Source organism: Bos indicus x Bos taurus, chromosome 15, assembly GCF_003369695.1.
Source record: "Bos indicus x Bos taurus breed Angus x Brahman F1 hybrid chromosome 15, Bos_hybrid_MaternalHap_v2.0, whole genome shotgun sequence".
Lineage (NCBI taxonomy): Eukaryota > Metazoa > Chordata > Mammalia > Artiodactyla > Bovidae > Bos > Bos indicus x Bos taurus.
Genome location: NC_040090.1, coordinates 3288540 through 3310424, shown reverse-complemented (window position 1 = coordinate 3310424; position 21885 = coordinate 3288540). Strand labels below are relative to the sequence as shown.

The window sequence follows — 21885 nt, the reverse complement described above, 5'->3', positions numbered from 1 at the left end:
ACTCTCGCAGGGATCCTCACCGGCCGCTGCGTCAACTACAGCTCTGAGCTCCGGACCTGCGAGATCCAGGGCTGGTGCCCGGCAGAGGTGGACACAGTGGAGACGTAAGGATCCGGGCACAAGCTGTGCCTCTGGGCCCCCCGGACCCGTCTTCCCCTGGGGCAGGGGAGGGGCCCTCGACAGAGTCTCCCCCAGCCCCGCTCTCCCTCAGACCTCGAGATACCACGGCTACGTGGCCGTCAGGAGGTGCTCCCAGGGAGGTAGGTGGTCCCTCCTCCTGGTTCCGCCTCCTTCCTCCCGAGCTCAGGGCTCCTGCTCTCGCCCCGCCCGCAGGCCTGTCATGATGGAAGCCGAGAACTTCACTATTTTCATCAAGAACAGCATCCGTTTCCCCCTCTTCAACTTCGAGAAGTGAGTCCTCAGTCCCGTTCGGTTCAGTCGCTCAGTCGTGTCGGACTCTGCGACCCCTTGGACCGCTGCACGCCAGGCCTCCCTGTCCATCACCAACTCCCAGAGTTCACCCAAACTCACGTCCACTGAGTCGGTGATGCTATCCAGCCATCTCATCCTCTGTCATCCCCTTCTCCTCCTGCCCTCAATCTTTCCCAGAATCAGGAGTCAGCGCTTCACATCAGGGGGCCAAAGGATTGAGTCCTAGTTCCTTCCTGAAGCCAAAAAGCATTGCAGCCACCTCCCCACCCCCCGGAAGGGGACACCCCTTCTTCCCCGCTCCCCAGGGTGAGACCTCCCCAGGGTGGACTCTGGGACCAGTTTCTCCACCAGCCTCCTGCACCGGGGCTGAGGACCCACACGGGGGCTTTGCTGGGCAGGGGGCTGGGGGCAGGGACAGTGGACTCTGGGCCTGGAACGGAGGATGCCTCCGAAGAAGGCGGGGTCCTTTCCTCCCCACCTCAAGCCCACGTGTGGGTGGGGTGTCCCTTTTCCCTTGGGGCAGCCCCTCTCCAGTGGTGCCCCAGTTCAGCCCCTCCTGGGTGGGTGTCCACATGCAGAGCACAGCAGAGGAGCCAAGGATAAGGCCACCCACCCTCATGTAGGAGGGCGGCAGTGTGGGCCATCGGGAAGGTGCCAGGGCGGAGGTGAGGGGGGCGGCGAGCATCCAGAGGGCTGACGCTGGAAGGAAACCCACACTTCAACCCCCCTCCACTCCCCAGGGGGAACCTCCTCCCTGACCTGACAGCCGCCGATGTGAAGACCTGCCGCTTCCACCCCGACAGAGCCCCCTTCTGCCCTATCCTGCGGGTGGGCGACGTGGTCAAGTTCGCGGGGCAGGATTTTGCCAAGCTGGCCCAAACGGTGAGGAGCCAGCCGCTCTTGCCTTGGGGGCCCAGGGGGCCCTTTGGCCGGTGGAGGCAGTCCTGGGAGCTGGGGAGGAGCTGCAGGGTGGCCGCACCCTGGGTGGGGGCACCCCAGACCTGTGCCCACCATGCTCCTGCCTCCCTAGCTCCTGCCCACCCCCAGCCCCCCTCCCCTGCCCCTGGCTTCATGCTCCACGTGCAGGCAGAGGCCTCCGATCTCCCAGGAGCACCCACACCACGGGAAGATGGATCAGTGGTCACTTCTCTGCATGGGAACTAAGGGACTAAAGATAACCAAAAGAAAAAACCCAGGGACGTCCCTGGTGGTCCGGCGGTTCAGAGGCTGCCTCGGAATGCCGGGACAGCAGGTCAATCCCTGCTCCGGGAACTCAGATCCCACCTGCTGTGGGGCAGCTAGGACCGCAAGCCGCAGCTAAAGGGCAGGGCTCGACAAGAGCCAGCGCCACGGGGAGAAAAAAGACACTGAAAGCAGGAATCAGAGAGGCTCAGGGGCTGTGACCCTCAGCTACAGCCCTTCTTTACTAAGCGACGCGTGACAAAGCCCTCTTCTTTCTCCCGACCTCTGCCCTCCACTTGGAGAATGGCAGGAAATCCCCCATCCGTTTGTCACACCCCCCCCACCCCGCTGGGACCCACCCCACTGCACCGGAGGGCTCAGTCCACCCCCTGTCCTTCCAGGGCGGCGTCCTGGGCATTAAGATCGGCTGGGCGTGCGACCTGGACAAGGCCTGGGACGAGTGCGTCCCCAGATACTCCTTTACCCGGCTGGACGGCGTTTCGGAGAAGAGCAGTGTCTCCCCGGGCTACAACTTCAGGTAACCCCGCCCTGTCCCCGGGACGTTGCGAGAAGGAGGCGGGCACCCTGACACGTCAGGCCGCAGTGCACCCCAGGAAGAGAAGGCACCACGTTACCCCCTCGGGGTTCAGCTCAAAATCAGGGAGGACTTTCCAGCTGTCAGCCCCTCGGAGACCCTGTGCCGTCCTCCGAGCTCACCGCCACGAGCAGGGACCCTGCGGAGGGGTCACACTGCCAGCTGGCGGTTAGGCCCCAAGATCAGGGCCTCCTGAAACGTTCCGTGATTCTGAACCCATTCTGAGCTCCTCCGGCTCGGAAGCTGTGGTCGTCCCATTTGTCTACTGCACCAGAATTTTCTGAGGTTTCTTGCTTCACCAAGCAATGGTGATAGCTGGTATCCTCTTCTCAAAAGGTGGAAATTTTGTATCTCTGTCCGTAACCAAGAGATTTCATCTGAGTGACAAGTAATGATTATACTGTTCCTGTTAGCTCTTCAGTGACTTTCCAAACAAGAACTCAGTCTTTAAATACCATCTCATTTACATTCCCAATGGCTTTGAAACATAAGGGATCCCTCTCCCCATTTTGAAGAAAGGGAGAAAAGAGAACTCTGGGCGAACTATTGGGAACCAGCTGAAAGCCCGTGAAAAGCCCATGACCTTCCATCCCCATTTCCTTATCTATGAACCTTATTATCTTGAGGAGCTGATCAGACAATGTGTAGAAGACTTCAGCTCTCTGGGGGAGTTTTCCCTTAATTTTTTAAGGTCCTGAAGTTTCTGGCAGGGCCCTGGTTAAGCACACAGTGTTATATACTGTAAACAGGCTAAATTAGGTAAATAGGCAGGAATCAGGGGAAATATGATTAAGAATGTATTTCAATTATATTATATATATATTCAAATTTTCTCTATTATAATGGTATTATCCAACATAATGGCATCCATAAGCAAAAAAAAAAATCATTTTGCCTTTTAAAATTTTTGTTTGTAGTTTAAAAAAAATAGTTATCCACGCCATTATGGACAGAGGAGCCTGGCAGGCTACAGTCCATGGGGTCGCAAAAAGTTGGACATGACTTAGAGGCTAAACACAACAACAAGCTTTACAATTAATAGTTTAAAATATGTGTGTATTCTCTGGAAAGAAGAATTTTTTTAAATTGAAAGTGCTTTTATAATCAACTCTAAACTTAAAAAAAAAAAAAAACCATAGGAAACAACACATAATTTAAAGTAGTTTAAAAATACTGTTTGGCTCCCTGGCAGAAATTGTCATATTTATTCAGTCAGTACATCACACTGAAATCAATACAAAGGATATTTGTATGGTGGCTTAAAATAGTAACATATTAATAAAAATTCTTGTGATCTAAAATAAAATGCAAGTCTTCATCTTCATAAATTCCCTCTGGCCACTGGATATTCTTCAGCCCTCCAGCTAACTCATCTGGCAGGAGAGCTTATGAAGAGTAGAGCTAGGAAGAAGACCCCGACTATCGGTCTCATACAGCTTTAGAAGAAAGTCTTTCATTCAAAGAAGAACTGGTTTGGAGTTCTCATCTTCAGTTGGTCGTGGTGGGCTCACCCACACATACACTGCACCCCTACCCTCTGTCACCCTAGGCACAGCAGGACATGAGTTAGACCTGTTTCTAAATGAGTGAAGTGAAAGTCTCTCAGTCGTGTCCGACTCTTTGTGACCCCATGGACTATACTGGAGTAGATAGCCTTTCCCTTCTCCAAGGAATCTTCCCAATCCAGGGGTCGCACCCAGGTCTCCCGATTTCAGGCAGATTCTTTACCAGCTGAGCCACAAGGGAAGGCCAGTCCTAAATAAGCCTGGGTTAAATGTGGGGAGACAGGTCAGAGGGTCTTTAAGGACCCTGCGAGCATAATCCCTGGGAGCCTAAGGGAAACTAAGATGTGGGGGTCCCAGATAGCTGACCCCACCAAAGACCTCCAGGCTAGAGTGCTGTTTTTGTTCAGTCACTCAGTCGTGTTCAACTCTTTGTGATCCCATGGACGGCAGCACGCCAGGCTTCCCTGTCCATCACCAACTCCTAGAGCTTACTCAAACTCGTGTCCATTGAATCGGTGATGTCATCCAACCATCTCATCCTCTGTCGTCCCCTTCTCCTCCCACCTTCCATCTTTTCCAGCATCAGGGTCTTTTCCAAGGAGTCAGTTCTTTGCATAAGGTGGCCAAAGTATTGGAGTTTCAGCTTCAGCATCAGTCCTTCCAAAGAATATTCAGGACTGATCTCCTTCAGAATGGACTGGTTGGATCTCCTTGCAGTCCAAGGGACTCTCAAGAGTCTTCTCCAACACCACAGTTCAAAAGCATCAATTCTTCATTGCTCAGCCTTCTTTATGGTCCAATTCTCACATCTGTACATGACTTCTGGAAAAACCATAGCTTTGATGATATGGACCTTTGTCAGCCAATTAATGTCTCCGCCTTTTAACACACTGTCTAGGCTTGTCATAGCTTTTCTACCAAGGAGTAAGCGCCTTTTAATTTCACGGTTGCAGTCACTGTCCATGGTGATTTTGGCTCGAGTGTGAAGAGGCAAAGGTGCTCTATTTGACCCTTATGGTTTAAGAGTTTCTAGAGAGCCCAAAGAGTCGGACACGACTGAGTGACTTCACTTTCACTTTTCACTTTCATGCACTGGAGAAGGAAATGGCAACCCACTCCAGTGTTCTTGCCTGGAGAGTCCCAGGGATGGCGGAGCCTGGTGGGCTGCCGTCTATGGGGTCGCACAGAGTCAGCCACGACTGAAGCGACGCAGCAGCAGCAGCATCGAGCCCAAAAGGGTAAAGGCACAGGGAGCATCTCTGCGGCCCTGGCTCTGCCCCCTCAGAGCACCCCCCAACTTCACTCCCCACCCCGGGGGAGCCAGAAAGCTGCAGGCGCCACACGAACACCCAATGCTAAGCTGAGGTCACCTGTCGGGGAGGCTCCTGGCCACCGATCCAAAACCTCGGAGAAGAGAACAAGGCTTAGGCCAGCCGCGGTGCGGATCCTGTGTGTCTGCTCCGTAGAGTCTCACCAGGCTCCTTGCCAGTGTGTGAAGGGTCCCATGTGCGTTTGCTCAAAGTTCCTCACCCCCTGCCTGGAGGACCTTCCCTCCCCCCACTTCACAGCTGAGAAAGCAGAGGCCTGCGAGTGAAATACTTCTCTCGAGGTCACAGAGCCGGTAAGCGTGGGCGCCTGGATGCAAACCTGTTTTCTTGGCTGCTTTCCAACCCAACCAGGAAGGTTAGACACGTTCTCCTTTAGGACGGTCAGGATGAATGCATTCATCCCCACTTTAAAGACAAGGAATCTGAGGTCCAGGGAGGCTGAAAGACTAGTTGCTGCTGCTGGAGGCACCATTCCTAGCCCAGTCTTTTGTCTCCCAGTCAAATTCATCGGCTTCCTCATCTCCAAAAGAGGCTAGATTTTTTTTTTTTTTTTCCCCAACGTCCTGCTGTTGCCGTTTGCTCTGGAGGGAATGAAATCATTCAGGCAAGATTCAGCTTTCTCTTAATCTGCAAACTCAGACGTTCAGAGGCAGCTAGAGACTCGAGTTTCCATCCTTAATTACTTCTGCAGCTCCTTTCCAAATGCCAGCCCCCACCCCAAGGATCTTGAGGATCTTTGCCTGCAGAAGTCAGAGACTTAGAGAATTTATAGCTGTCCAAGGCACCTCGACTAACTCGGCCATTTAACGGATAAGGAAGTAGACCCTCCGAAGGGGGAGGTGATGAGGCCAAGGTCACAGGTGCATGTTAGAGGAGCCTTAGAGGTCATTAGCTCCCAGTTCCTATGGCAGTCTCTGGATGCAGCCCCAGACGGGATGTGTCCGTCACTGATGGCTCCAGTCATTGGAAAGGTGACCTCGTATTGAGCTAACACGCGTCTCCCTTCCACTCCCACCCAAAGCACCTGGTGCGGTCCATCTAAATTAATCTTTCTTTGTGTGATCTCCTGAAGGTTCCCATCTGTCCCTACCTGAAAGTGAGTGGAAAGATTTTATTTTTACTCCCAGGTCTCGTCAGCGTGGTGTAAGGTTCCAAAGGCCATTTTAACTTAGTGTTTTCGTGAAGCTCCTTTCCAAGTACCTTGAGAACGTGCAGTGGGTGGGTTCGTCCACATCAGTCCCAGACAGAGCTCAGCATTTCTGAAAATAGGAACTGGCACGACTTCCCTGGAGGTCTAGAGGTTAAGACTCCCTGCTGCCAATGCAGCCGACATGGATTTGATCCCTGGCTGGGGAACTAAGAGCCCACAGACCATGCAGCGTGGCCAAAGGATTTTAAAAATTTAAGAAATAAGAACTGGCGAGAGTTACCAATTCCAGGGAGCACAAGGTGACAGCCACCCCAGCAGAAGGGCTTCTGCGTGTTGGGCGCCCCCACAGCTTAGCAGGGCAGGATTTTAACCAGAGAACTGACTGCATCCCCCAGAGCGCTGGGGCAGGCAGTGTTGTGGGGGCACTGACTGTCCTGCTGCCCGGAACGGGTGTGTGCGTGCGTTTGGGGATGAATGCGTGAGAGTGAGTGCGTGCATCAGTTGTGTGAGTCGGTGAGGCTGAGTGAAAGTGTGTCAGGGAACACGTGTGAGTCTTTGAGTGGCTAGGCAGAGACAGTACAAAGATGAATTGAAAATCCTGTATCAGTCAGGGTCTCAGCAGGAAACAGATGGCACATGTCCACTGGGTAACTGGAGGAGAGCTGGGTAAAGGGAGAGGAGAGCCTCAATGGACAGTACATTGTCCACAAAGGGGGCAGCAACATAACGCTGGTGACGGTCCAGGTCTGAAGATAAGAGGGCAGGAAGTGGTTCCTGGCCCACAGAGCAGCCAGCAACAGAAGCAAAGGCCGGGGGCAGCCCAGGGCGGGGCCAGGCAAGGAGGAGGGGCGGGGCCAGGCCAGCAGAAGAGGCGGGGCCAGGCAGGGAGGTGGGGGCGGGGCCAGGCAGGGAGGTGGGGCGGGGCCAGGCAGGGAGGTGGGGCGGGGCCAGGCAGGGAGGTGGGGCGGGGTCAGGCAGGGAGGAGGGGCGGGGTCAGGCAGGGAGGAGGGGCGGGGTCAGGCAGGGAGGAGCAGCCGGGGCAGCCCAGGGCGGGGCGGGGCAAGGCGGAGGGGCGGGGTCAGGCTGGGAGGAGCAGGTCAGTAGAGACACTCAGCACAAGCCTGACAGCTTTCCTCTGTGAGGTCCCAGCTCTGCCCTACCTCCTGGAGGCCTCTGAGCCTTCCATGCCCGTAAGAAAACCTTGATTGCCCCAGAAAAATGCACGTATTCACACGTGTGAGCAACTTGGCAGGCGATTTCTTTCTGGACAGGATCCTCGATTTCTACGAATAAGGTGAAGTCCGCTCTCTGAATAGCAAATGCAAGCCAGAGGGCTGCCAGGGAAGCACCCTCCCCTCCCCCAGTTCTGCTCCTTTTATGGGAAGTTAACCTCCTGGGCAGTTTAGCCATCTTTTTTTTTTCTTTCTTTCTCTGCATTTATATTCGTACAGCATAGAATTCCAGGGCTTTGAAGACCTTGAAAAGCTTATCCCTGGACCTCAGATTGGGAGCCCCTAGAGTTAAGTAGGAAGAGCCCTCTCAGACCTCTTTTTGAGAGGATTTAGAGCTCATCATCTGCCTCTCACCCCCAAGGAAGGCTCAGGAAGATTTTGAGACTTGCCCAAGGTTACACGGCCCAGTGAAGAGGACATGAGTCCTCAAACCCAGGGGCCTGATCTGCAGCCACTCAGCAGCTGTCAGGGATATAGTCACCCACCCCCACCCTGATTGCTGGAACGACAGAATCAGAACCATGCATTTAGCACAATCGGATTTCTCGTTCCTCCCCTGAGAGCTCCCAAGACAGCTCTGCTATACTAAAAGGCAACGCAGTTTTGGATTTCCTCTCTCAGAGTCTGGGACAGAAAACACTTGTTCAGCTACGAGATGTTCCTCGTGCCGTAGGTGTTTCTAGCGATCGTTTGGTGTTGGAAACGTCCCCACCGCAGCTTTCATAAAACTCGGAAATCTGGTGTGTATTCCGCCTCCATGTTGCAGCTCAGCGAGCTCTCGGGCCGATTGACAGAGACAGAATCGAACGGCACCCTTGGCTTTGAGCGCGCTTTCTGCAATCTGGATTTTTTCTCCTTCCAAAAGCCGTAGAAAGTGTGATAAAATCAGTCATTTCCATCATTTCTGCAGAAACACGTGCAGGTCCTCTCGGCTCCGGGCTACGGGTTGGAATTCTCTGTCCTCTGATTTCGTCTCTGCTTCCTTTAGCTTACCGTGAGAGGCAAGGCAGTTAGAGGGACCCTGAATTCATCCAGCCCTTTCTCACTCCCGTGTCTATCCACCCGCGCAACAGCCAACAGGATGGGCAGAGGCTACTGGCTGGCACTCCTGGGTGCTCACTCATGAGCCTGGGACTTGGCAAGTGCCCTTTGGGGATTACCCCGTCGACTCTGAAGAGGGAGGATTTTATAACTGGAAATCTGAGGCTCATAGGTTGCGTCTATCTGCCCCCCGACTACACAGCAAACAGTGCTGGAGCTGGAATCTGAACTCTGGCAGGCTGACCCCCGAGCTCATGTTCACGGCCCCAAGTACGCTGGCAGGACTGGTGTGGTCACCCCCATTTTACAGATGAGGAAACTGAGGCCAAAAAAAAAAAGATCACTCCCAGTATCAAACAGCTAGTAACTTGGCTGTCTGGTGTATTTTCCAGCTCTGTGTCCATTGACCTTTCCCTGCCTTGTTGAAGATAAATTAATAATAGTATTTTTTAAAAAAGAGATCCAATACACCATATTTTAAATGTCTGCCTTTGCTGTTGATTAGGTTCCTAGAACGTGAATCAATCGATGTAACCTGGGACTCTTCTCGCAGGGGAGGAGTCCCTGCCTGCTGGAAGGATGTTGCCTCAGCCCCATGCAAGGAGTCTGCCAGGAGATTTTTTCCCGTCAGTATAAAAAATCAACTGTAAAAGTATATTTTGGCTGGCAAAATTACTTCCCACCAGGCAGAAGCTTTGCTGAGAATGCCACCTCCCTCACTCAGACACCCAAATTCCAGGCCCAGGTTTTCCCTCGCAGGTTCAACCGGATCCTGCACGTTCGTTGCTGTTTTTCCTGCTGTTGTGACAGTTACGAGTCCCTGCTTTGGGAAGGAGTTTCCACCACTCCTTGGGAGATGGATCATTTCTAAACAGATGTCTGAGAGCTTCCAAGGGATTTGTACATGATGATAAAAACCCTTCTCCATTCAGTTTAGTGACTGCAAATATCAGCTCAGCGTGGGAAAGCACCACTCAGGGTTGAAGTGAAGGGAAGTGAACGAAAGTTGCTCAGACATGTCCGACTCTTTGCGACTCTGTGGACTATACAGTCCATGGAATGCTCCAAGTCAGAACACTGGAGTGGGGAGCCTTTCCCTTCTCCAGGGGATCTTCCCAACATAGGGATCGAACCCAGGTCTCCCGCATTGTAGGCGGATTCTTTCCCATCTGAGCCACAAGGGAACCCATTCAGGGCTGGAGCTGTCCAAAGGTGAGCTGGGCAGCTCCCACCCGTGGGGCCTCCCCCTCACTGGAGGTGTTCAGGCAGCAGCAGGAGACCCGTCCAGGCTAAAGTGGGGAGGGCTTTGAGGCTTTCTTTTAACCTGCAGTTACAGCGTGTGCTGGGCTTTGTGGCTGACCTGGAGAGAGCAGGACCAGTTCCTAGGATCAAGGAATTTTTTTTTTAACTTTTTAAAAATTTTATTTATTTTTAATTGAAGGATAATTGCTTTACAGTATTAGGTTGGTTTCTGCCAAACATCAGCATGAATCAGCCATAGGTATATATACGTTCCCTCCCTCTTGAACCCCCCTCCCGCCTCCCTCCCCATCCAGCCCCTCTAGGTTGTCACAGAGCCCCGGTTTAAGATAACTTTATCTGTTTATTATTCTTGGCCGCACTGGTTCTTTGCTGCGGTGAGTGGGCTGCTTGCTGCAGTGGTCTCACGGGATGCAGGGCAGGTGGGCTCAGGGGTCGTGGAGCACGGGTTTACTGCCACATGGGTTGTGTGATCCTCCCAGACCAGAGATCTGGTCTGGTCTGGTCTGCCCACACGTTCCCTGTGTGGGCAGGACGACTCCCAACCATGGGACGCCCAGGGAAGACCCAGTCAAGGAATCTTTAATCTAGTAGAGACAATAAACCTGCACTCAAATAACGAGAATGTTTACACACACACACACACACACACACACACACACACACACACACACCACACACACACAGATCTGGTGCTGGGGCGAGCCAAGAATAGTAAAGGCAAAATAGAGGGCAAGCAGAAGGAAGGTCCAGGCGGTGGTTCGGGCCTTGCCACAAAAACTCAGTGTGATTTCTTGGCAAGCCCTCGTTCCCTCTGCGGGCCTCAGTGTCCCCCTCTGTAAAATGGGCTGGATACAGGAGACTGTCTCTAAGCCCGATTCAGTCTGTGTGGGGGTCTGGGGAAGGGCTTTGGAGACTCAGGCCGCTGAAGCATGCGCTCTTTATTTGTAGACCTGTGATGTGTACCCTCCCCACCCCGAGAATGAAGCTTCCACACTGCCCTGCAGCAGCACCTCTGACAAGTGATTTATTACGGTAGCTGACGCTCATAACTTACTCATTGTTGCTGCTGGAGAGGCAGGAGGAAGTACGCGTGTGCGCACGTGTGCGTGCACACACACACACACACACACACACACACACACACGCAAGCTTCTCAGTACTGTCAGGCCTCAGAAGTGTCTGATTCAGTCCTGTGCTGAGGGCATCCTATCTGGCCACAGAACAGGTGTCTCTGCGAGGGGCCTGGCGGGAAAGGCCCCTCTGAGCCCCCAGCTCAGCTGGGGTTTGTGAAGAAGCACACGCAGGGCTCCCACCCCTGGCCCCCAAGTCAGTGCAGAGGATGGAGCCTGGAACGGGCCACAGCCGCACAGCGACCCAGCTCCAGGTGGGACCCCAGCGAAGCGGCAGCAGCAGGTGGAACTCACACCCCACCTTCTGCTTCCCGCCCGCCGGTCCCCCGCCGGTGCCTCCCACCCACCAGCCCCCCACTAGAACCCAGGGAGGAGTCGGGGCAGGAAGGCAGCCTGTGGAGGTCGGAGAGCAGAGACTGGGTGCTGGGGGGCTTCCCTGAAGTTCCAGTGATTAAGACTCCGAGCTCCCAGTGCAGTGGGCGTGGGTTGAATCCCACTTAGGGAACTAAGATCCCTCCTGCCTCATGGCGCAGTCATAACAGCAGAGAGAGAGGCTGGGTGTTAAGACAGGTGACCCTTCAAACAGCTGGGCTCCGGGGGCCCCCTGTACCCCGAGGCCCAGCCCTGCCAGTCGGTGCCCCTCTCCCAGGCTTCCCCCGGCTTCCCAGCTCAGCACAGGCAGGTGTCCGGGGTCTCTTCTCCCCCCGATAGTCCTGGCATCATCGTGTCGGAGCCGCACCGTGCTTTCCTCCTCGGCCGCTGTGTTTTTGCAGGCACCAGCTGAACGAGCTGCTGGCCTGCTCCGAGGCTGCAGCCAACCCTCCCTTCAAAGCCTCTTCTCGCAGGGAAGCGGCAGCGGGTGGGCAGGGAGCTGCGGATTCCAGAGGCACCATTTGGATCCCAGCTGTGTCCCCTTGCTGTATTTCCACGGTGCATCTGGGGAAACTGAGACCCAAGCCCTGAGCCCCAGGTTTTGTAGCTCATCCAAGTGGCAAAGCCAGAATCCCAGCCCAGGACAGTCTCATTCCAGGGCCCCTAAGCCACCAGCTGCTCCATGGAGCTGCTGTCGTGAGAGGCCTCGATGAAATGACGGGTGTGGAAGCCGCAGGCCTGGTGCTTAGCGGGAGAAAGTGCTGCACGTATAGTACTTCCTACACTGTTCCCACCAATAGCATCTACTTCCCCACCCAGCCAGCTGTCAGATCTAAATGTTTCTGCTGGGGAGAGAAAGCCTTTGTTCCTGCCTTGTCCTAGCTCCACCTGACGAATGGGGAGAAGTCGGTAGGAGGAAACTCGGAGGCCAACCTTGCGAAGCTCCACTGTGAGATGTCAGGAATCTCAGAAATCCATTTACCCCTCTAGCAAGCTTTTTCCCGACTCCTTGCTGAACTGGGCAGCCCCTTGGGCAAAGAGAGACGGGGAGATCCGGCTTGTAGTTAATAGTCCCCGGTTAGTGTTTTAGAAACTATTTCTGTGTTATCTGGCCACAGTGGGTCTTTGTCGCCACACGCGGGATCTTCATTGCGGCCCACGGGCTCTCTAGGTGACATACGGGCCCAGGAGTTGCACTGTGGGCTTAGTGGCTCTGACCGGAGATCAGACCTGCGTTCCCTGCATTGCAAAGCGGCTTCTTACCCACTGGACCACCAGGCAGGTCCCGATAGTCCTAATTATTGGCTACAGTCTGGGGTGGCAGGTACTGGAGCAGAGGCCTGGATCCCAGCAGAGACAGGAAAGGCAGCCCAAAGGGTGTTACAGCTTCAGTGCTGCACTTGTAAGCCAGCATGTGCACGTGCTAAGTTGCTTCTGTCGTGTCGGACTCTTTGCCACCGCGTGGACTGTAGCCCACCAGGCTCCTCTGTGCCTGGGATCTTCCAGGCAAGAATACTGGAGTGGGTTGCCATGCCCTCCTCCAGTGGATTGTCCCGACCCAGGGATCAAACCTGCATCTCTTAGGTCTCCTGCATCGGCAGGCAGGTTCTTTACCACTAGAGCCACCTGTGGAAGCCAGGGAAGCCAGCACGCTGGGCAGGGCGGGGGGAACAGAGCACTGATTTGTACTGCTTGCCGATTTCCGTGGTGTAAACGCACCACCGTGGTCAATTTCGAGCCAAAGCACGCAGCCCCTGACCTCGGCAGTGGGAAGAGAGACACAGGCGGGCTCCCGGGGCGAGGTGCACCAGCCAGGGCTGCTTCCTCTCTGTCCTCCACCTGCCAAGTCGCTGAGCTTTTCAGGACGCAGCATCCTGCCCTCAAGAGGGCCTGCAGACCCCTCAGCCAGGAAAGCTGCCCAGCTCCGGCCATCTTACCTCTCAGCCCCCCGCACTTCAAGTCTCAGCATCCCCGTCGCTTTCGCAGGGCGCCTTCCTTGACCCGCCAGCCTCCATGCCGTGTGCTCGTGCATCCAGCTTTCCCTGAGTGTGGGTCTGCGTGGCTCGTTCCTGTTTCCCTTCCTCACCTGAGAGCAGAGCTTGTCGTGCGTCAGCGGTGCCCAGCACCACGGCTGGCGCGGAGCAGGGTGCTCTGAAGAGCTGTGGGGAGTAGAAGTGCCGGCCGTGCAGCTGGGCCCCGCGGGATGAATAGGAGTCTGCGCGGTGGGGAACGGGAGGAGAAGGGGCATCAGGGACAGAGGCACAGAAGTCGGCGTCCACGGAGCGTGTTCAGGGGGTCCAGAAAGCAGGCAGCGTGCTGTGCAGGCGATGAGGGGCCTCTGGGGGTGAGGCTGGGACGGCAGACCTGGGGCTTGGCGTTCCAGGCCGAGGAGTTGAATGCAGATACCGTCCTCACTGACTTCGTTTCCTAGCCAAGAAGACCGGAGCCAGAGAGGCAGGAATCAGAGGACTTGGGGAAAATCAGGGCTCAGCCATGGAGTGGGGCTTCCTGGGTGGCACTAGTGGTAAGGAATCTGCCTGCAATGCAGGAGACATGAGACGAAGGTTTGATCCCTGGGTTGGGGAAGATTCCCCGGGAGGAGGGCATGGCAACCCACTCCAGTATCCTTGTCTGGAGGATCCCATGGACAGAGGAGCCTGGCGGGCTACAGTCCGTAAGGTCACAGAGAGTCGGACACGACTGAAGTGACTAGGCCTGCACGCAGGTATGGGGTAGCTCAGCCCTTTCGTTTACCTCTCTGTTTATTTTTTTATCTGTTGGCCACATCACATGGCTTGTGGGGTCCTGATTCCCAAGCAGGAGTCAAACCCCAGGCCCGTGGCAACGAAAGCACCTAGTCTGAACCTCTGGACCGCCAGGAATCCCATGCCCTTCTCCTTTTTCGGTGAGGTGGCTGGGGTCCTTCTTTGGACGCCTCATGGCTCACCAATGCTCTTTTTAAATGTTTGTTTTATTCGTTATTTACTCATTCAGCCGCTCGAGTCTCAGCTGTGGCACGTGGGATCCTAGGGTGCAGCATGTGACCTCTTCGTTCGGCATGTGGGACCTAGTTCTCCCTCACCAGGGGTTGAATCCGGGCCCCCCGCAGTGGGGGCACGAAATCTTAGCCACTGGCGCACCAGGGAGTCCCCTCGATTCTGTGGTTTCACTTTGCCTCGTTCTCAGGATGAGGAAACAGACGTGCCTTGAGCACTCACGATGTCCATCTGGGCACCATCCCGTCTCCGCCCTTCCTGCGGCTCTTTTCAGTCTCACTTATCGACCAAAGCAAAAAGCTCAGAGAGGTTGAGAGACTTGCCCAGGGTCCAAAAGCTGGTTAACGACAGCCGTGGACCCACACGCCCATCTCCTGGACTTCCTAAGAGGGTTTGTTTCTGGCAATGTGGTGTCCTTGGAATTCGCCCTCTGTAATCTTGAATGACTCCCCAGTGTTAGCTCATTCTTTGTTCTACAAATACTTCTTCCCTCTGAGCCTCAGTCTTCTGAGCTGTGACGTGATGGTGGTGGTTTAGTCGCTAAGTCGTGACCTACTCTTGCGACCCCGTGAACTGTCGCCCACCAGGCTCCTCTGTCCATGGGGTTCTCCAGGCAAGAATACTGGAGTGGGTTGCCATTTCCTTCTCCAGGGGACCTTCCCAAGCCAGGAACTGAACCCGGGTCTCCTGCACTGCAGGCAGATTCTTTCCCAGTGACTGAGCTATGAGGGAGGAGTTTGTAGTAGTCAGGGTAAGTACTGCTAGCTGCCTTAACAAATAGGCCCTGCAGCTCAGTGGCTCAGCAGAGGCTTATGCCTTGCTCAAGGCCCCGTGCCCTGTGGGTCAGGGTGGGTGGAGAGCTGTGTGAAGTCCTCTGGGGGTCCTGCCACCCATGGGTCAGCCTCCTCTGGGGCCTGAGCTCTCCCCTGGCTCCTAAGCACCCGGCCATGAGGCTGGGAAGGATAAGGAAGGCACACGGCTCTCACAAAACCCAGCCCAGTGGTAACAGCCATCACTTCCCTTCACTTGTCTGTTGACAAGAACTGGTCCTGGGGGCCCAGGTAAAGGCGAGGGGGCTGGGAAACCCGGTCCAGCCGGATGCCAAGACAGAAGATAACCCCTAGCCTGGTGCACAGGGAGCCTGTCTCTGCCGCAGGGTGGGGCCAGATTCCGTGATTTCCCCCCACAACTGCAGCCACACGGAGTGCAGAAGTCAGGACGCCTGGGTCGCTCCCGCGTCTGCAGCCGGGGCCTCCCGTCACCCCCCCGGCCGAAAGCCGTTCCTCCTCCCGCCCTCCCGGGAGGAGAACCCATCCCTGCCAAGCCTCCTCCGAGGGCGTGTGGGCGGCGAGATAATGATCTGAGCGTGCTTATTGCCTCTTGGAAGGCAGGTGCTGGAGGGGAACCAAGTCCGCTTTGGTTCTTCTCTCTGTTCTCTTCACATTCCTTCCCAAGATAAATTTAGCCAGCCCCGCTCTGAGCGGCGGTACCCAGGATACCGACTTCTTGTTCTCCGAGCCCATGTCAGAGCGTTCCCCACGACTGCGGCCGTGAGCCAGGGACGCAGCCCTCAGGAGCGCGGTCCCGGTTCCGGCCCTGCGCCCGCCCGCCCGCCCCATCCCCAGCCCTCAGCTGCCGCTCAGACAAGGGCCCTGAGTGCTCCAGTGACCTGAGACAGAACTCAGAGCACAGAAGGGCTTTCAGATCTGGTGCTCTGTCCTTCCCAAAGAAAGGCAAGAACAAAAGAGTAATTACCGCCACTTAGCGCCCAGAGGCAAGATAGCTCCGGCTGAAAGCACAGACTGAGGAGTTGTAGGCGTGCATCGGAATTCCAGTTCAGGCAAGCGACCTTGTCGACTGTCTCTCCATCTGCAAAATGGGCCAACACTGCCTTCTTCTTGAAATTTCCCTAGTAGCTCGAGAGACGTGTATTTTTCTGCTGCTCTGTGAATGTGGGTGGGGAGATGGAGCTGGTTCATACGTTGCCTTGGGCCAACCTGAGAAAGCCACAGCAAGGACTTTCTGGAGCCTTCTGCCCACGCCAGACCCTTCTTCTGCAAACTTCCTGAACTCTCCTGCGAGGTCTGCTGGCAGAATTAGGTTCTGGGGCCTCTTCATTTTTACATTGATGATTTCCTTTCTGCTGTTTGTCCTATTCTCTTACAGCTGGTGTGGTTCAAGTTTGGTGCTTTTTGCCTTGCTCTGTAAAGCTCTCTACCACCTCCACCCAGACCACACTGACCATAATTTTCTTTTACATATTTCTTTATCTGACTGCACCAGGTCTAGTGGCGGCAGGCAGGATATAGTTCCCTGTCCAAGAATGGAGCCCCAGACCCCCTGCACTGGGAGCGCGGACTCATAGCCTCAGGACCACCAGGGAGGTTCTGATACTTACCATACTTTTGAGGATGAGGTAGCTGCTGCCATATTTCCTTGTCCTCCAAATCTTTTTTTTTTTTTTTTTCCTTTTCGGCCACACTGCACATTTTGCAGGACCTTAGTTCCCTGACCAGGGATTGAACCTGGGTCCCAGCAGTGAAAGCACCAAGTCCTAACCACTGGCCAGCCAGGAAACGCCCCCACCAAGGCTTTGCCCTTGGGGTTAAGTGGCTGCCCTTCTCACAGCCTCCTTCCCAGGCCTGGGTTTGTACTCCCTCTGGGTCTCAGTGTCAGGAGGACCCTTTTGTCTCCCCAGCCTCTCCCTCCAGCTGCAGAGCCCCTGCAGGAAACACACGCCTGGCTCAGCCTCCCCAGAGGCTGTTTTCTCCCCGAACCCCTTCCAGCCTTTCCAAGGCCTCCGTCAGCAGACAGGTGCTTCCCTCGGGCACAGGCAGAAACCGAAGGTGGGTCCCCTCCGGCCACGCGCCCTCCTGACCCAGACAGAGCTCTCCAGGCCCAAGCTTCCTGCTTGTAAAGTGGGGAAGGGAAGGGCCGGAGTCCCAGGAGGGAACAGTCAGGGCTCTCAAAAGGGGCAACTGCATGGAGGCACTCTTTGCAGAGGTAGGCAGGCTGCCCTGCGGGCTCTGGGCCTCAGGGGGGAGGCCAGCCTGGTTAGAGGCCCCGCAGAGGAGCTGGGAGACAAAAAGCACCCTGCCTGTCTTCCCTTCACCCTCTGGCCACGCGCAGGCACCTCCCACTGGCTGGACCAGCCTGACCCGAGGGCAGGGGGCTGGGCGGGAGTGGTCTCTGCAGAGAAGGACAGAGAGGACATCTGACACGGAGGTCAGGTCAGGAGCGCGCCCACCTCAGAGGGTGGGCTCAGGGTCACCCCTCTCACTGACTGACCTGCAGAGGAGGCCTCAGCACACCCGGGTTATAGACGCCAGAAGTGAAACCTCAGGGGCTGAGTCCCAGGAAAGAGCCCACACCTGCAGCCTGTGGTGGTGGAACCAGGATTTAAGCTCCTTTCTGTCTGACCCCGGAGTTCCCAGAGCTGATGTGCGTGCTGGCTGCGTCCTTCAGTGGTGTCTGACTCTTTGCAATCATACGGACTGTACCCCGCCAGGCTCCTCTGTCCACGGAATTTCCCAGGCAAGAATACTGGAGCGTGTTGCTAGCTCTTCCTCCAGGGGATCTTCCCGACCCAGGGACTGAAGTCTCCTGCACTGGCAGGCGGATTCTTTACTGATGGGCCACAGGGGAAGCCACCCAGCCAGCAGTGGCAGTAGCCGGCATTTACAATTTAAAGTGGCTCTTCCCCCCCACCACACGTGACCTCCCCCCCTCCACCCCCACCCCCGCCCCACCCCATGATCCTTCTGTTATCTGTCCCCTTGGGCTCAGCACTTCATCCCCCCGCTCGCTGGACAGTTTGGAAAGCAAACATCCCTGGGAGGGGCGTCGTGTCAGTCGCTGGACACTTCCAGGGACTGAGCTTCTCAGCTGTCCTCTGTTCTGGGAGAGGCCCGGGAAACGCACTGGCTTTAGAAACCAAAAGATAAATGAAATTCAAGTCCTTGCTGACAGTGAGACGGCAAGTAGACCCCTTCACCACCACAGGTATCCCTAAATGGTATGATACCCACCTCACTGTGTTCAGTGAGAATGAAATGTGATCACTCTGATCAGTCTTCCGCGTGGTTCCGGGCACACAGCAGAGAAAGCTCAGAGAGCGAGTTCTTGAAAAGGAGTGGAGGAGGGGCAAATCCAGCATTAGGTCTCGGCCAGGTGAGTCACCCTGGACCAGTCATTTAACCCCTAGAGCCAGTCACACCCTTATCCCACTGGCTTATGAGATTCAGTGTCTAAAAGCATTTACTATCATCATCATCTCAGCCACCCCTGTGTCATGAGGGATCTTAGTTCCCTGACTAGGGTTCAAACCTGCATCCCCTGTATTGGAAGCACAAAGTCCCAACCAGTGGACCGCCAGAAAATTCCTAAAAGCGCTTTTTAAAGCCGCTCTACAGAGCACTTTCGGAATCAGTGTATTCCTTCACAGTGTCGGCACCAGGGAGCCTCTCCCCAGGCTTTCTTTGTTCCAGACCCTGTTCTCAGCCCCTGACAAGTGTGACTTCATTGTTTTCATAGAAGGACTTCTGTATTATGCTTACTAACAGATGAAGGAATCGACTCTCAGAGAGGTTAGTGACTGTCCCAAGTTGGGCGGCTGGCAAGTCGCAGAAGCAGGCTTTGAATCCAAGCGGGCCGAGACGCCCACGGCAAGGGGCACACCCGCCTGGGAGAGGACTCCCAGAGAAAGAGAACCGCGGAAGCCTGGAGTCCAGCGGGGCTCATTGGCCTCCACGTCACACTCACTTAGAGGAGTCATTCAGAAGGCAGCCTCCCGGGACCTAGTCCTGAGCTGCTGGTTCTCTGGGTTCAGGGCCGGGCCTGGAATCTGCCTCCTTAACAAACCCTCCAGGTGATGGCTGTGCAGGCGGCCAGCTGACCACACGGGGAGGACCGCGGCCCGCCCCACCGTCGGGCAGGGCTGGGCTGTGAACGAGGGCTGCAGGGCTCCAGGGGACCCTGAGGGTTCAAGCAGGAGAGACGGGAGCCCGCAGCGAGCCTGCGCCTTCCCCTCTGGCCTCCAGGTTCGCCAAGTACTACAAGATGGACAACGGCAGTGAGTACCGCACCCTCCTCAAGGCTTTCGGCATCCGCTTCGACGTGCTGGTGTACGGAGACGTGAGTTCCGGGCCGGGGGCGGGGCGAGACCAAGGCCCTTTCCGGGCCCGCCGTCGGGGGCGGGTGCTGCGGCTGACCCGCCCAGCGACCCTCGCTGGTCACATTTCTGCGGCGGGGTGGGGGTGGGGGCGCCCACTGGTGCCCCGAGAGCCTTCTGGCTCCACGGCCGCCCTGGCTGGGAGTCCAAGTTTAGCCTCAGGCCTCACCCGGCGCTGCCGGGCGCCCTGCGCGCTCACCTTGGTATTTGTGCACCAGGCTGGCAAGTTCAACATCATCCCCACCATCATCAGCTCCGTGGCGGCCTTCACCTCGGTGGGAGTGGTGAGTGCGGCCCTCCAGGCTCGGTCTCGCCCGGGGCGCGGGGTGGGTGGGAAGCAGGCCAGCCTGGAGAAGGAGGGGGACGCCCTTTGCTGCCTGGAGCCATCCCCTCCGCGCTGGGCCAGCATCTCCTGTCCTGACCCCCACGTGGCCAGCGTCCCCCCTGTTACCAAGTCCGAGTTCCCCATCACCGTGAAGGTGGCGGGGTTTGGGGTGGTTGGGGGAGACCCCAGGGTTCCCAGACCTGAGAGCCGAGCAGGCGCAGAGCCCGCTCCCCGGAGTCGGGAACAATGCCCCCGCCCCGCCCGTCCCCCGCATTCTCTCGGCTTCTCCCGGCGCATTTCAGGGTGGGCCCACCCCCCGGAGCTGTGGAGGTGGGTCCCAGAGACAGAGCAAAGCCCTCGAGCGTTTTCCTAAAGGAAGGTCAGCCGGGCAGCTCTGGAGGTCGCGCCCCACCCCCAGGGCAGTCCTGCCCCCGCCCCAGCTTCCCCCCACCCTGCCCCCGCCCGCAGTGCTCAGGGCCGCCCGCTGTTCCACCAGGGCACCGTCCTCTGCGACATCATCCTGCTGAACTTCCTCAAGGGGGCCGACCAGTACAAGGCCAGGAAGTTCGAGGAGGTGAGTGGTGGGGTGGTGGTGGGGGGGGGGGGGGAGGAGGGAGGTGTCCTCTAGAGGGAGAGGGAACGGGGCAGGGAGGGAGCTGGACCCTGGACTGTCCTGGGTCCACGAAGGGGAGTTCACTGGGCCTCAGTGCACGTCGGGTGTCTGAGGGGCGTACCTTGGCCGAGCGCGGGGTGTGGTCATCGCTCTCAGCATCCCCACCCACTCGTCGTCCCTCGGGGGTGGGCAGACCCTGCTTGCCTTGGGGTTCGCTTTGCCCTTTAGCTGCATGGGAAGAATCTTGGGGTCACATCCATCTGCCCTCGCTCTCCTCGGACCCGGCCGTGACCCGCGACGGCTGAGTCCGCCACACGGGGGCCCACGGGAGGACCCCACTCGCGGTCAGAGCCCACTCACGCCAGCCTTTCTGCCTGCAGGTGAGCGAGACCACGCTGAGGGTCCCAGCCTCTGCCCATCCCGGGGACACCAGCGACCAGACCACGGAGGAGAAGCAGTCCACAGACTCAGGCGCTTACTCTATCGGCCACTAGGGCCTCTCCGTGGCCTCTCCCACCAGGCCGCACGCTCAGCCTGGGGCGCCCAGCCTCCAGCCGGGAGACCCAGCGGGGCGCGGTGGGGATGGGAGGGGAAACAGCTCTCATTTCTGCTGCCCACCCACAGGGGCCACAGCCGAGGCCTGGGTCTGACCGCCCCGCCACCCTGCAGACAGGTCCTGTTCCCACGAAAACCCCCGTCTCACCTGCACCCCCTGCCTCACCCCGCTCTGCTTCCCCAGACCCCCAGGGCGGTGGTACCTGGCCGTCCCCCTTCCAAAGAGTAAGAGATAAAAATAGGAATAACCATAGCCCACAGGAGCCCAAGTGCCAGGCACCTTCACACGTGTTAGCTCATTTACTCCTTAGAATAGTCCTGCGAGGTAGGTATTAGGTTCCCTTTTCTGAAGATAAGTGGAGGCTCAGAGAGGCTGAGTCGTTTGCCCTGGACACACAGCCAGGAACAGCCAGGAATCGAGAGAGCTGGGATTTGGACCCGGGTCTGACTCACTTCATCACTCCCACCCCACCAGGAGACAGGGCACACCAGAGGCATCTGTCTGCCCTTCCCCTTCAGCCTCCCGGACCTTGACCACGATCCCGTTTCCGCTTCCTCACGAGGGCGGCCCTTGCAGTCCCCAGCAACTCAGGCAGGCCCCGTGTCAGACGGGGGTGCAGGGTCCCTTTCTCTGACTTAGGTGGATCCCAGACGCAGAAGGAAACAGGAGACGTAACCGTCGGTGAATTTTTCCTTCCCTCACCTCAAGCCGGAGAAGGGAACCTTCTTGTTTTCTCTGGGACCCCCACAGGGTCATACACATGCAGGCCCCTCACTCAGGAGCCCAACTAGGCACCTACTCCCCTGCCCGGTGCAGAGTGGGCTTCCCCACCTGGCGCCCTGTGCCAGGAGGTCAGCGGGTCTTCTCCATCACATGGATGAAAAGGTCGGGTGAGACCCAGCACTCCGTGAGCAGCCAGTCAGCGGGCCTATCCCCGCGGGGCCCGAACGAGGTGGTCGGCCTTGTGACATCAGAAACTAAAGGGGCTTTAGGGA

The 21885-nt window shown here is 56.7% G+C and overlaps 1 protein-coding gene across 1 annotated transcript in view; it reads left to right on the top strand.

Moving 5' to 3' along the window:
• Positions 1-21885, top strand: part of P2RX3 (purinergic receptor P2X 3) — a 33227-nt gene extending 11342 nt beyond the window's left edge. Inside the window, exons 5-12 of the mRNA XM_027562313.1 lie at positions 11-104; positions 334-411; positions 1173-1314; positions 2016-2152; positions 19266-19359; positions 19615-19680; positions 20218-20295; positions 20715-21885. Of these exons, the coding sequence (XP_027418114.1) occupies positions 11-104; positions 334-411; positions 1173-1314; positions 2016-2152; positions 19266-19359; positions 19615-19680; positions 20218-20295; positions 20715-20828 (803 nt within the window). The 3' untranslated portion in view covers positions 20829-21885. The remainder of the gene's footprint in view (positions 1-10; positions 105-333; positions 412-1172; positions 1315-2015; positions 2153-19265; positions 19360-19614; positions 19681-20217; positions 20296-20714) is intronic.